The 12,691-nt window shown below is 42.5% G+C and overlaps 1 protein-coding gene across 2 annotated transcripts in view; it reads left to right on the top strand.

Moving 5' to 3' along the window:
* Positions 1-2,140: 2,140 nt before the first annotated feature.
* The window catches only part of lmcd1 (LIM and cysteine-rich domains 1), a 19,949-nt gene continuing 9,398 nt past the window's right edge, over positions 2,141-12,691 (top strand). For both annotated transcript variants that reach the window (XR_004947972.1, XM_024269696.2), the window contains exons 1-3: positions 2,141-2,353; positions 11,424-11,551; positions 12,137-12,392. Coding sequence is in view for 1 of the 2 variants with exons in the window: in XM_024269696.2 (XP_024125464.1) it covers positions 11,424-11,551; positions 12,137-12,392 (384 nt within the window). In the remaining variant the exon portion in view is untranslated. The remainder of the gene's footprint in view (positions 2,354-11,423; positions 11,552-12,136; positions 12,393-12,691) is intronic.

Here is a 12,691-nt window from a genome sequence, read left to right as displayed (position 1 = left end):
AATGTTAACTTTGTTAATAAAAAGAAAGACTGAAATGAAAGAAGGTCCTAAAACTTTAACACAATAACAGAAGGAACAGGAGCTCTTCAGAGACGGATCACTAAAAGGAAGAATTCTAGCAGCAGAAGGCAGTTCTGGCCTCACAGAGACACTCGGCTGCAGGTAACAACGGTGGATGGAGCGACGGAGTTCCAATCCTAACCGGAGGTGCAAGTTGGCCTCATCCAAAACGGAAGTTGTTCCTCTTTATGGTGCAGAGAAACGGTGTTAAAATATGATTTAGTGTCCGAGGAGAGAAAGAAGAGACGTCACAGAGAAAGTTTTGTAATAATTTAGATTCAGAAATGGACTCTTTTCATGTGACGTCAGACAAAATGGACTTCCGGTTTAGAACCTTTTATTTGGATTCGCACAGAGTTCACTCACATATCAAGGTCGACCTTTCAGAGTTTAAAAAAAGACAGGAAAGTGTGACGTTTGTAATGACTGTCTAATGACTATGAATGAAGAGTGTAGTGAGGACTTTTACAGCCTTTACCATATTTGCAGATTTCAGCCCTGCAGGTTATTTTCAGATGTGATAAACACGGAACCCTGTACCTGGAAATATCATGTCAGAAAGTGGAAATAAAAATACAGCGTTTTCCTCCTACTACAGTTATGAGCAGCTGGAAGCAGCATAAGAACACCGACCAGGCTTGAGGTTCATTTACAGCTTATTTACAATAAAGAGTCCAGTTGTTGTGTGTAGAAACGTTCCCCTGACAGAATTTGTTTACCGTCTGTGGCATCATTGATTTGTTTTGCAGCAATCGTATTTTGTCCTGAAAAGCATAAAAAGAAGGTGGATGATTACAATATACTTTATTCTGGGGTTTTGGGGAGTTTATGTCTACATGTTCTATGTTAAACAACAACAGCTTTTTGTGAAAACAAACAAAAGCAACTGTTGTTGGGTCAAACACAGAAACTCTCTTCAAACAGAGCAGGACACTGTGTTACAAATGTTACACAAAAGCCAGCCAATCACAGACAGACAGCCCATCAGTCTAACAGCTGATTGGAAGAATTTCTGACCAATCTGCATCTACATTCATGTCCATGTCTGTGATTGGCTGGCCTTTGTGGCACATTTGTAACGCAGCGTCCTGCTCTGTTGTCATGTCCCATCAGGTGTCATACACCTAACTGTGTGAAATGTATTCTCTGCTCTTGACCCCTCCTCTGGGGGAGTGGTGAGCTGCAGACATAGCTCCGTTTTCGGAGTCTTTGGTATGACTCTGCACGGATTTGAACTCATGACCTTCCAGTCTCAGGGCGGACACTCTACCACAGGGCCACTGAGCTGGAGCGGTGTGCTACATGGGAGTGGCTACAGATGAAGCAATCTTAGGAAATGGTGGTTTTCCAGAGGAGCTGTGGATCCAGGAATTCTGGTGACACACTGAACTGTTGAGACGCTGTCAGACCTCTGGTGGCGCTCCAGGAGCTAAGAGCAGACATGACTCTTAATCCAAAGCAGTGTTATCACTGCACTTATCACAAGGTGGTTTCACTCTGCCTCAAGAATCACCTCCTACTCACGCTTTTTTATTAATACATTTTATCATCAATGGAAACAACTACAGTATCAACCTCAGAACGTTTTGTCTGTATTTATTGGAGTCTGGAAGTGAATTAATTCTCTTTGGTCTGCAGACCAGCTGATGGAGGGAAACTGATTTTAGTCCTGTGAACCATGAGCAGGTCTGTGGGGCTTTCCTGAAAGGAGTTTTAGGAAGAAGGAGAAGGCTGAAGCCGTCTGTCGTCTGGCTGAGATAGAAACGTATCAGCGAGAAGAGAGATCCGCTGCTGTTTGAGGGAGTTCAGCCTGGATTTGTCTGGAAAACTGATGAGTAAACGTTGTGGGTGTGTTGTTGTGTTTCTGAGGCCTTCACGCCGACACACTGACCAGATGTTTCCTCGTCCTGTCAGACACCTTCACGGAACGTGGTGGAAGTGAGAGTTTCAGTGTTGGGAAACAGATCTGCTCCAGGGCGTGCTGAAACTGAATCCAGCTGAGCTCATTATGCAGAGGGGGAGTAAAAACCTCAGCGTGGCACAGAGGTTCACACGTGACGGCGTAACAGATGACTTCAGACGAGCTCAACAAGCAGAGAAACGTCTGAGTCCAGAAGGAACAGACTGAAACCAGAGCAGGAGTCTCTGGACGTGAGCGGCTGGTGAGGCAGGAGCCAGAGCGGCTGAGGGCGGGGCTCAGGAAGTGCAGTTGACTGCACGGCTCTTTAAAGGCTCATTGTTCTGACAGAGGAGCCCAGGAGTCGGCCGGGACGTGGAACCAGCTGCGGATAAGGTAAAGTTCTCCCCGTGAGCTGCTGGTCCTCCTGATGGGTCAGTCGGTTCTGGTGACGGTCCAGAGGAACTCAATACTACCGGGTTTGTTTTTGACAGACAGAAAAGCAGCAACCAGTCAGCTCAGAGTTCCAGTTTTACCTTGTAGTATCAGGACACTCCTCACTTTACTGAGACGCTCTCCATGTTCTGGTTCTGATGGGTTTTAACCGCAACAGAAAAACATCAGTGGGAGTTGTTAAAAACATTTTGGAGGAGTTTCTGTTCTGAGTCTGAGCTAAATGGATGTTTGATGTTACAAATTCAGAGATAAATTGTTGAGAATCTGTTTAAAGACCCACTCAGACAGAAATTATGTTTCTACCGTGTTCTTCTCTCATGATGAAGCACGCGTCTGAAGAACTTTTATTTTAAATTATGTTTCTTTATTCCAATCCTTGTGAATCAGGAAAAAAGCTGTTGAAGAGGATCCTATTTGTGATGCAGAAAATACTCTTGGTGGAGCCACAAACTCCCGGCTCCGCCCCATTCTGATACATCCAATCACAGACCAATAGATCCATGTACATCTTTGTTTTCCTGGTCTGAGCTGGAATCTGGATCAGAACCGGACGGCTGGACAGAGACCATGTTGCTGCTGTTTTTGTTGTGGAGCTAATGTTAGGTTGGGGGTGTGAGGGCTGCGAGCTAGAGGGAGAGAGTGTAAACAGAGAGCTCTCAGCATTGGGGAGGGGATGAGGGGAATGTCAACTGTCCTGCCCAAAACTGAGAGGGGAATTTCTGATGAACTCCTGCCCCTCTGCAGAAACTATGTCCTAGAAAACGACAGAGGTTTTTATTTTGGCCAAAAACATCAGAATCAGGATTTACAAAAGTTCAAAGGATGATTGGAGTGGATCTGTAATGAGTTTTGTGATTCAAATGGCGTAGGGTCCAAAGGTACCAGAACCCAGTGAAGCTGCAGGATTGGATCTTATTGGAGGAAGTTTCTCTGGATGCTCCAGACTACCGTACCCATAATGCTCCAGACTACTGTACCCATAATGCAGCAGACTACTGTACCCATAATGCTCCAGACTACTGTACCCATAATGCAGCAGACTACTGTACCCATAATGCTCCAGACTACCGAACCCATAATGCTTCAGACTAACTTACCCATAATGCTCCAGACTAACTTACCCATAATGCTTCAGACTACCGTACCCATAATGCTTCAGACTACTGTACCCATAATGCTCCAGACTACCGAACCCATAATGCTTCAGACTAACTTACCCATAATGCTCCAGACTACCGTACCCATAATGCTCCACCAGACTACCGTACCCATAATGCTTCAGACTAACTTACCCATAATGCTCCAGACTACCGTACCCATAATGCTTCAGACTACCGTACCCATAATGCTCCAGACTACCGTACCCATAATGCTCCAGACTACCGTACCCATAATGCTCCAGACTACCGTACCCATAATGCTCCAGACTACCGTACCCATAATGCTCCAGACTACCGTACCCATAATGCTCCAGACTACCGTACCCATAATGCTCCAGACTACCGTACCCATAATGCTCCAGACTACCGTACCCATAATGCTCCAGACTACCGTACCCATAATGCTCCAGACTACCGTACCCATAATGCTCCAGACTACCGTACCCATAATGCTCCAGACTACCGTACCCATAATGCTCCAGACTACCGTACCCATAATGCTCCAGACTACCGTACCCATAATGCTCCAGACTACCGTACCCATAATGCTCCAGACTACCGTACCCATAATGCTCCAGACTACCGTACCCATAATGCTCCAGACTACCGTACCCATAATGCTCCAGACTACCGTACCCATAATGCTCCAGACTACCGTACCCATAATGCTCCAGACTACCGTACCCATAATGCTCCAGACTACCGTACCCATAATGCTCCAGACTACCGTACCCATAATGCTCCAGACTACCGTACCCATAATGCTCCAGACTACCGTACCCATAATGCTCCAGACTACCGTACCCATAATGCTCCAGACTACCGTACCCATAATGCTCCAGACTACCGTACCCATAATGCTCCAGACTACCGTACCCATAATGCTCCAGACTACCGTACCCATAATGCTCCAGACTACCGTACCCATAATGCTCCAGACTACCGTACCCATAATGCTCCAGACTACCGTACCCATAATGCTCCAGACTAACGTACCCATAATGCTCCAGACTACCGTACCCATAATGCTCCAGACTACCGAACCCATAATGCTCCAGACTACCGTACCCATAATGCTCCAGACTAACGTACCCATAATGCTCCAGACTACTGTACCCATAATGCTCCAGACTACCGTACCCATAATGCTCCAGACTAATGTACCCATAATGCTCCAGACTAACTTACCCATAATGCTCCAGACTACCGTACCCATAATGCTCCAGACTACCGTACCCATAATGCTCCAGACTAACGTACCCATAATGCTCCAGACTAACGTACCCATAATGCTCCAGCAATCATCCAGGTCTGCAGCTTTGCTCCTTACTAAACTGAAACCTTTGGATAGATTTTGTAGATTAGTTTAGTACAGAGGAGTGACTCAGGTCAGTAAGAATGACTTGGATTTATGCTTAAATATGCAATATACAATGCAGTCTGCAGGATTCAGACAAACCAAAAACAATCAGAAATATTTTACAGCACAAACAGGCCTTTTTTCTACAACCTGTAACTAAAACAGCAGCCTCGGCCTTTTGCTTGGACGCCGCTTGTTCCTGTACTGCAGCTGCTGGTGCATCCAGAGGTCACTTCAGCTGGGTGGATCAGTCACACCTGTTGGGGTTTTGCTTCTGGTCTTTAGTGTACCAACCCAGAGCTGGAAAAAGCCTCATCACAAGATGAAAATAACTTCCATTTATGCAGGTTGTCAGGTTATGTGGAAGCAAACAAACAATGACGGCAGAGGGGCTCTGTCAGTGCAGTCATCACCGCCGTCCTCACTTCATTCCGTTCCTGCTGATGAATCTGCTGCAGATGTAATAAGAAGATAAGATAAAGACAGAGACTTTATTGATCCCAGCCTGGGAAATGTAAAGGTTGCAGGATCAGTGTACAGAATCACTAACAAAGCAAACAGACCAACAGTGATAAATGAAAATTGGGGGGGGCACTCAAACTGATAGCTGCTTTCAGACAAACATCAAGTGAGTTTTTCTGTGGCACAAGGCTGATGAGTTTATAGTCCAATAAGATCTCCTATAGCGGCTGGTGTGGCAGCAAAGTTTCCTCTTGGAAAAGATGCTTCGCTGTCCGTGGATGGAGAGGGTGCTGAGGATTATTCAGAGTCCTCCTCTCCATCACTGCTTCAAAAGTGTTGATTTGGCACCTGATTACAGAGCCAGCCCTTCTAATAACACTTCTAGTACTTTCCTCTGGATTTCTGTTATACCATCAAAACATCTCATGGATTCCTGTTCACTTTAGTCTGACAGTTCAGTTTCAGAAAAGTCTGATGGAGTTCAGAGTTCACCTCAAGTAATAGATAATTTTAGCAAATTTGTATTCACAGAATCATTGAAACAATATGAATATTGGCTGAAACTGATTGATTTTCATGTTTTTCTCGTGTTGTTTTTAAAACCTAAGATAAACCTGAGCTGAAGCAGCAGAATTGATGTGACCTCTGGAAACCTCTGGAAATATTTGGAAACATCTTCCAAGAAGTTGAGCAAATCTGCTTCAGTGAAACGAAACAGATTCACTGAGGTCAACGGGTGTCAGGAAATATGAAATCAGATTCCTTTCGGACCAGATTCTGATGAGATGAACTTCCATGTTCCTCCAGACCTGTAGGAGGTGCTGCTGCCCTCGCCTCCATCTCCTGCTGATGCTCTCTGTCTGAAACACATTCATGCTTCAGGAGACAGAAACAGCAGATTGCTCTGAACAGCAGAGGTTCAGCAGGTCCGACCTGGATTCTCTTATCGCCACGGCCTTCCGCTCTCCACATAGCCCGCATGTTTCAAATGACTTGGCTGAGGTTCATGTGAGTCAGAGTTATCCTCGACCAGTCCAGCTATCAGATTCTAAATATAGAGCTGCAGGTTTTCTGCAGGAACAGAATAGTTCTCACTCTGCAGAGGAAAAACCTTCATCTGAATCAGTTTCACTGCAACAGGAAAAGAGGCGAATGTTGAGAATGATGGTTGAACAAAACAAAAACATGAATTCATGTCAAAGACTCAAAACAAGTCGATCTCTTTTAGTGCAGATTGACCTGTTATCACTGGAAATGACTCGATCTGACCAAAGAAACACAAACGTCTCGATTAAGTTTTGTTGTTTAGTAATTAAAGATAATAAATTAACCTACAAACATTTCTAAAGTTGCACTTGTTGACTGTTTGAGAACTGGACTGAGTGACCCCTCCCCCTCACATTCCTAACTGGAAGTACCTGCTGGCTCCAAGAAGCCAAAATAGAGTAATAACCAGCTGTTGTCAGACTAAAAGTTCTATTTTTTTTTAATGTTTTTAACATTAATACAAGTTATTTAGGTTATAAACTGACCAATCAGATGCCTCAATAAAAACATGTGATTGACAGGTCCTCCTGAGCCGCTTTCAATTGAGAGGTGTGGCCTTCCAACAAGCTCACTCCTGATTGGTGAAGCTATTGACATAGAAATGATGACTCGGACAAACCACTGGCCACATCTGGCTCCAACGCAGCAAAAATGGCGACTAAATTGACTTAATTTGGTGGGAGCTGGAGTCAGGCATCTCACTGGATCCAGTTCTCATGTACTGTCAAAGAATGAATGAATGAATGAATGAATGAATGAATGAATGAAAAGCTTTATTAATCCCGAAGGAAATTTAAAAGCGGCCAGCTGCTTGCAATCTCCACCCAGACATAAAACAAATAAAAATAAAAACCTAAAAACACTGAAGATCTATCAGTTAAAAAGCAAACATATTAATTTAAATATGATGAATCAAATATTCATTCTCAAAGCATATTACAGTAACAAGCATAAAAACATTCAAAATTTGAAATTGACTCAAGTCCTCTTTTGTTGTTCAGTCTGGGAGTTGACTTATTGCTCGTGGGACGGTCGATGGTTACGCTGTACGCGTGGGTGTCTTTCCTTCAATACATACAAGATGAACCAACTTTTGGTGATACGATACAATACAATCCTTTGATCTAAATGGATAAAATCTAGATATTTATTATTTATCAGGCACTCAAATTACTCATTAAAATTACTTTTTAATCTGGTATTTTTAGGTTTTATCAACTTGACATGTTGAGTCTTTTAGAAAGTTTTCTCCTTTATAGTTTAATAAAAATGTCTCATAAATTTTATCAGAAATTGTCTGCAGTGCTGAGAAAACGAGTTGTCCCTGAACACATCCCTCACCGTGGTTCACCTTCAGCCAACAGTAACTTACCTAACTGGTGATTGGACGACTGTCTCTGGTTTCATAGAAAGTTGACACAAACAGACAGAGACAGAAGAACACAGCAGACTGACTAACAAGCTGCTTCTGGAGCAGAACTTTGTCCTCATCATCACAGTTACAGTTATGAAGCTGTAAGACTCGTGCGTTTGTGTTGAGCTGACGTTTTCCTTTCCTCTAAACCTGGACAGCTACAACCTCGAGTCCTGACTATCGTCAGTTGATAGTCCACGTTTTCATGGAATCATGCTTCATATCGCTGAAACTATCGTGCATGTCTACACTGGAAAAAAGGAAACAATCATAAACGCATTTCAAAGCATTTACTTTGAAAATAGGTTGGTAATAGTAAAAAACATTTTTATATGCTAAAAACATAAAGTTCTAGTTACTACTGGGCTGTTAAGGATGTCTAAACCAGATGAAATACTCATGATCCACAACTTTATGAGTCATTCTATGAGTTTGATCAACTTTGAAGTTTGTTTTTTGTCTCAATAGTATTGACGGTTTAAAGCATTCATGCTATGAAGATTCTCCTGCATCTTTCTGTATGTTTTTTGGATGTCCATAATTATTCAACCTCTTCATCGAGTTAACTAATTCCACAATTAAAACATTATGCTTTATTAGGAGATTGCTGCTTGAAAGTTTCACCATTATAATATTTCAGCATTTTGAAATATTTAACCAAACTAGTTTTCTTTAAACTCCACTAAAATTGATTTACGGAATCCTCAAATCCCCAAAATTTAGCAAAAATTTTGAGCTCCCTGAAACATAGAATCTCAGGAAAACCTTCAACTACAGAAAAGATTCAACTTTTAAAATATTGATCGACGTTGGACTTTTAAATGTTGTGTTTTCTTTGTAAAACTACTCTTGGTTTTTGCACAATTCCAGTTTCGGGTTTTAGTGGACTGATATCAAACCTGCCATTTTTAAGTAAGATCATTGAAAAAGCTGTTTTCCATCAGCTAAATGAATTCCTAATAAATAACAACTGCTATGATGTCTTCCAGTCCGGCTTCAGACAGAACCACAGCACTGAAACGGCTCTGACCAAAGTGACTAATGACATACGTTTGAATACAGACAGTGGAAATATGTCAGTGCTAGTTTTACTGGATCTCAGTGCTGCGTTTGATACAGTCGACCACGCAATACTACTCAGACGACTGGAAAACTGGGTGGGTCTCACTGGGCCAGTACTAAACTGGTTCAAAACGTACTTAGAAAACAGGAAATATTTTGTGTCAATTGGTAACTTCACTTCTGAGCCAATAGAAATTACATGTGGAGTGCCCCAAGGCTCCATCCTGGGACCACTTCTATTTAACATCTACATGCTCCCACTGGCCCAGGTTATAAAGAACAACAACATTAGTTACCATAGCTATGCAGATGACACACAGATATATATTAGACTGACACCAGGAGACCGAGGCCCTGTACAGGCTCTTGGTAAATGCATTGAGGACATTAATGACTGGATGTGTCACAACTTACTTCAATTAAACAAAAACAAAACTGAGGTTATTGTCTTTGGGGCTAAAGAAAAAAGGTTAGACGTCACTACAGAGCTTCAATCTATTCAACTAAAAACTACCAACCAGGCCAGAAACTTGGGTGTAGTGATAGACACAGACCTAAATTTTGATAAACACATTAAGGCAGTCACTAAATCAGCCTATTATCATCTCAAAAATATCTCAAGGATTAAAGATCTGATGTCTAAGCAGGACCTGGAGAAACTAGTGCATGCTTTCATCTTTAGTCGACTTGATTACTGTAACAGTGTTTTTACAGGACTACCAAAAAAATCCATCAGGAAACTGCAGCTTATTCAGAACTCTGCTGCTCGGGTTCTCACAAGGACCAAGAAAGTAGACCACATCAGTCCAGTTCTGAGGTCTTTACACTGGCTACCTAGTAACCAGACAGACCCCCCCCCCCCGGTGCATCAATGCCAAAAAGTAAACAAATATTAAAGATAGAAGTGTAATCTGTGTAAAAGAAGACACAAATATCAGGTTTTGAAAAGACAAAAGCTATTCCACACTGAGGAGAAAACAGTTTGGAGAAGGAGCAGCTTTCAGGAACAGAGATGATGATGTCATCGAGCGGATAGATGAGATCATCGTGTGTTTAGTTTGAGGTTGTAATCTCATTTAATCCCTCCACATCCACAGAGAGTTAAATGAGTCGGTTTTCTTATTCAAACCCTGAACATCCTTTTCAATGCTCATTTATGGAGTTTGCAGGAGAAACAAAACACATAAAAACAGTTTGCACTCATCAGGATATACAGACACAAAGACAAATAACAACACAGTAAAGCACTATAACCATGTGACTTCTGATCGACATTTTAGGAGTTTCTAATTTAGTTTTTAGGCTTTGTGCAGCACTCTGCTCCGTCTTCTTTTAATCCGTTCTCTGCTTCACTTCTTTGAAACACTGAACTGCTCAACATGAGCCAACAGCAGAGGTGGGTAGAGAAAAATGTACCCAAGTAAAAATATCATTACTTTACCAAAATAGTACTCAAGTTCAAGTAGAGAGTATTCATCCAAATAATGACTTGAGCAAGAGTAAAAAAGTACTTGGATCAAAATCTACTTAAGTAGTGAGTAACTAATGAGTAATATCCCATTTCTGACATAAAAGAATGATTAAATTAAAAAACAATGAAATGATCCAACGTTTATTAAGGTTGTTGCCGTTGTTGATAGGAGTGAGTTCCCTTGCCGCGGAAAGATTTTGTCTGTCTTCGTATGATTGGTAACAAGGAGTCACATGATGTTACGGAGCCTAAGGGGGAAGTTTTTGCGCCACAGGATCATTTTAGATTATTATGATTTATTCCAGTCAAAAGTAATGCTAACGAGCAGCAAAGGCCTAATGTACTTGAGTAAAAGTTTTGTTTTTCTCTCAGAGTTGTACTCAAGTAAAAGTATAAAGTGAATCATATTATGACAACTCTCAAAAGTATAATTTATCAAAAAAGTTACTTAAGTAAATGTAATGGAGTAAATGTAATGAGTTACTACCCACTTCTGGCCAACAGTCAATACTCTACTTCCCCACAAGAGGTCAGCAAACAAACGAACGAGAAATGTCACTTAAATCAAAAAACGAAAGCATGGTAAATGAGGCCCTGCGACAGACTGGCGACCTGTCCAGGGTGTACCCCGCCTTCGCCCATCAGTAGCCGGGATAGGCTCTGGCACCCCTGCGACCCCGAAAGGGAAGAAGCGGACAAGAAGATGGATGGATGGATGGTAAATGAGTCCAGTTCAATATTAATGAGGTTATCGTGTAAGACGGAAGATTTCAGAGACTGAATCGCTGAGCATTCAGACAGAATCTTCCACATTCTGGTTTAAGATGTTGAACAGGATCCAACTAGAGCAGCAGACAGAGCTTTGTTAGATCATCTCAACATGGAAAGCTTGTTCTTCTTTAATCTGGTCAGAACACTCTCCTTCCTCCTCCAATGAAAAGCTTGCTGTGCTTAAACACACTGACAGACATGATCGTATCTGCTCTGAGAACAAAAATCATTGCAGCATCTGTTTCATGTTATTCTCTTCTCAGATGTCTGTGCAGCTAAGAGCAGAGGGATCTGCTGCAGAGGGATCTGCTGCAGAGGGATCTGCTGCAGAGGCAGCGCCGTGCCTCGAATGTAAGAAGAGATGCTCTGGATTCCAGCCACATTCCTGGAGGTACCTCTGCTCTGTTCCTCTCATTTTTATCCTGTTTGCATGACGACATCCTCAGGGCCAGCTTGTTTTATATAATCCCACCCCTTTTTATATAGTCCCACCCCTTCTTATATAATCCCACCCCTTTTTATATAATCCCACCCCTTCTCATATAATCCCACCCCTTCTTATATAATCTCACCCCTTCTCATATAATCCCACCCCTTCTCATATAATCCCACCCCTTCTTATATAGTCCCACCCCTTTTTATTTATTAATAAACACAGTTTGTCATTTGACTTTTGGAGCGATCAACATTTCTGGATTATTTTACCGTCTTAGGCGTTAAACTAATTTGACTTCCTTCTGTCATTCTGTCGATTTCTCCATTTTTTAAAACCTTTCGGGGTCACAGGGTTGCTGGAGCCTATCCCAGCTACTGTTGGGTTATAGGGAACACTCTGGACAGACTCTTCTTCTCTGAGGCTGGAGCTGTTAGTTTTATTGAATCATTTAACTGAAGCCAAACATGAATACATTCTCAGACCAGAAGAGATGGTAAAGAACTGTTTTTATTCACCGTCTCCTTTGTGATCTGGACACAGAAAAGCTTGTATGACGTGCGGCTGCAGCTCAGTGGACCACACGCCTGGAAGTGAAGCAGAGGATGATCAGAAAATGGGCCGACTGCTGGCAGACTCACCGTTCTCACACCTGACAGCCAAAGTCAAAGGTGGGGGGGGTCTCCGTATGTACAAGAGAAACCGGATGATTGTGACGAACCCGGTGGTGTCAGGAAAAGACCCGACATTCAACACCACAACCTACGACTGGGCACCAGCAGGACTCAACCAGAAACTGGTAAGAAAGGTTCTAGAATCTCTTCACACACTCCATCATCCATCCATCATCCATCCATCATCCATCCATCCATCCATCATCCACCCATCATCATTCATTCATCATCCATCCATCATCCATCCATCATCCATCCATCATCCATCCACCCATCATCCATCCATCATCCATCTATCCATCATCCATCCATCATCCATCCATCATCCATCCGTCATCCATGATCCATCCGTCACCACTCCATCATCCATCCATCCACTCATCATCCATCCATCCATCTTTCCATCATCCATCCGTCTATCATC

This window comes from Oryzias melastigma, linkage group LG5 (assembly GCF_002922805.2).
Source record: "Oryzias melastigma strain HK-1 linkage group LG5, ASM292280v2, whole genome shotgun sequence".
Lineage (NCBI taxonomy): Eukaryota > Metazoa > Chordata > Actinopteri > Beloniformes > Adrianichthyidae > Oryzias > Oryzias melastigma.
Note: the sequence above shows the minus strand (reverse complement) of the source record. Positions and strands in the feature narration are given on the sequence as shown.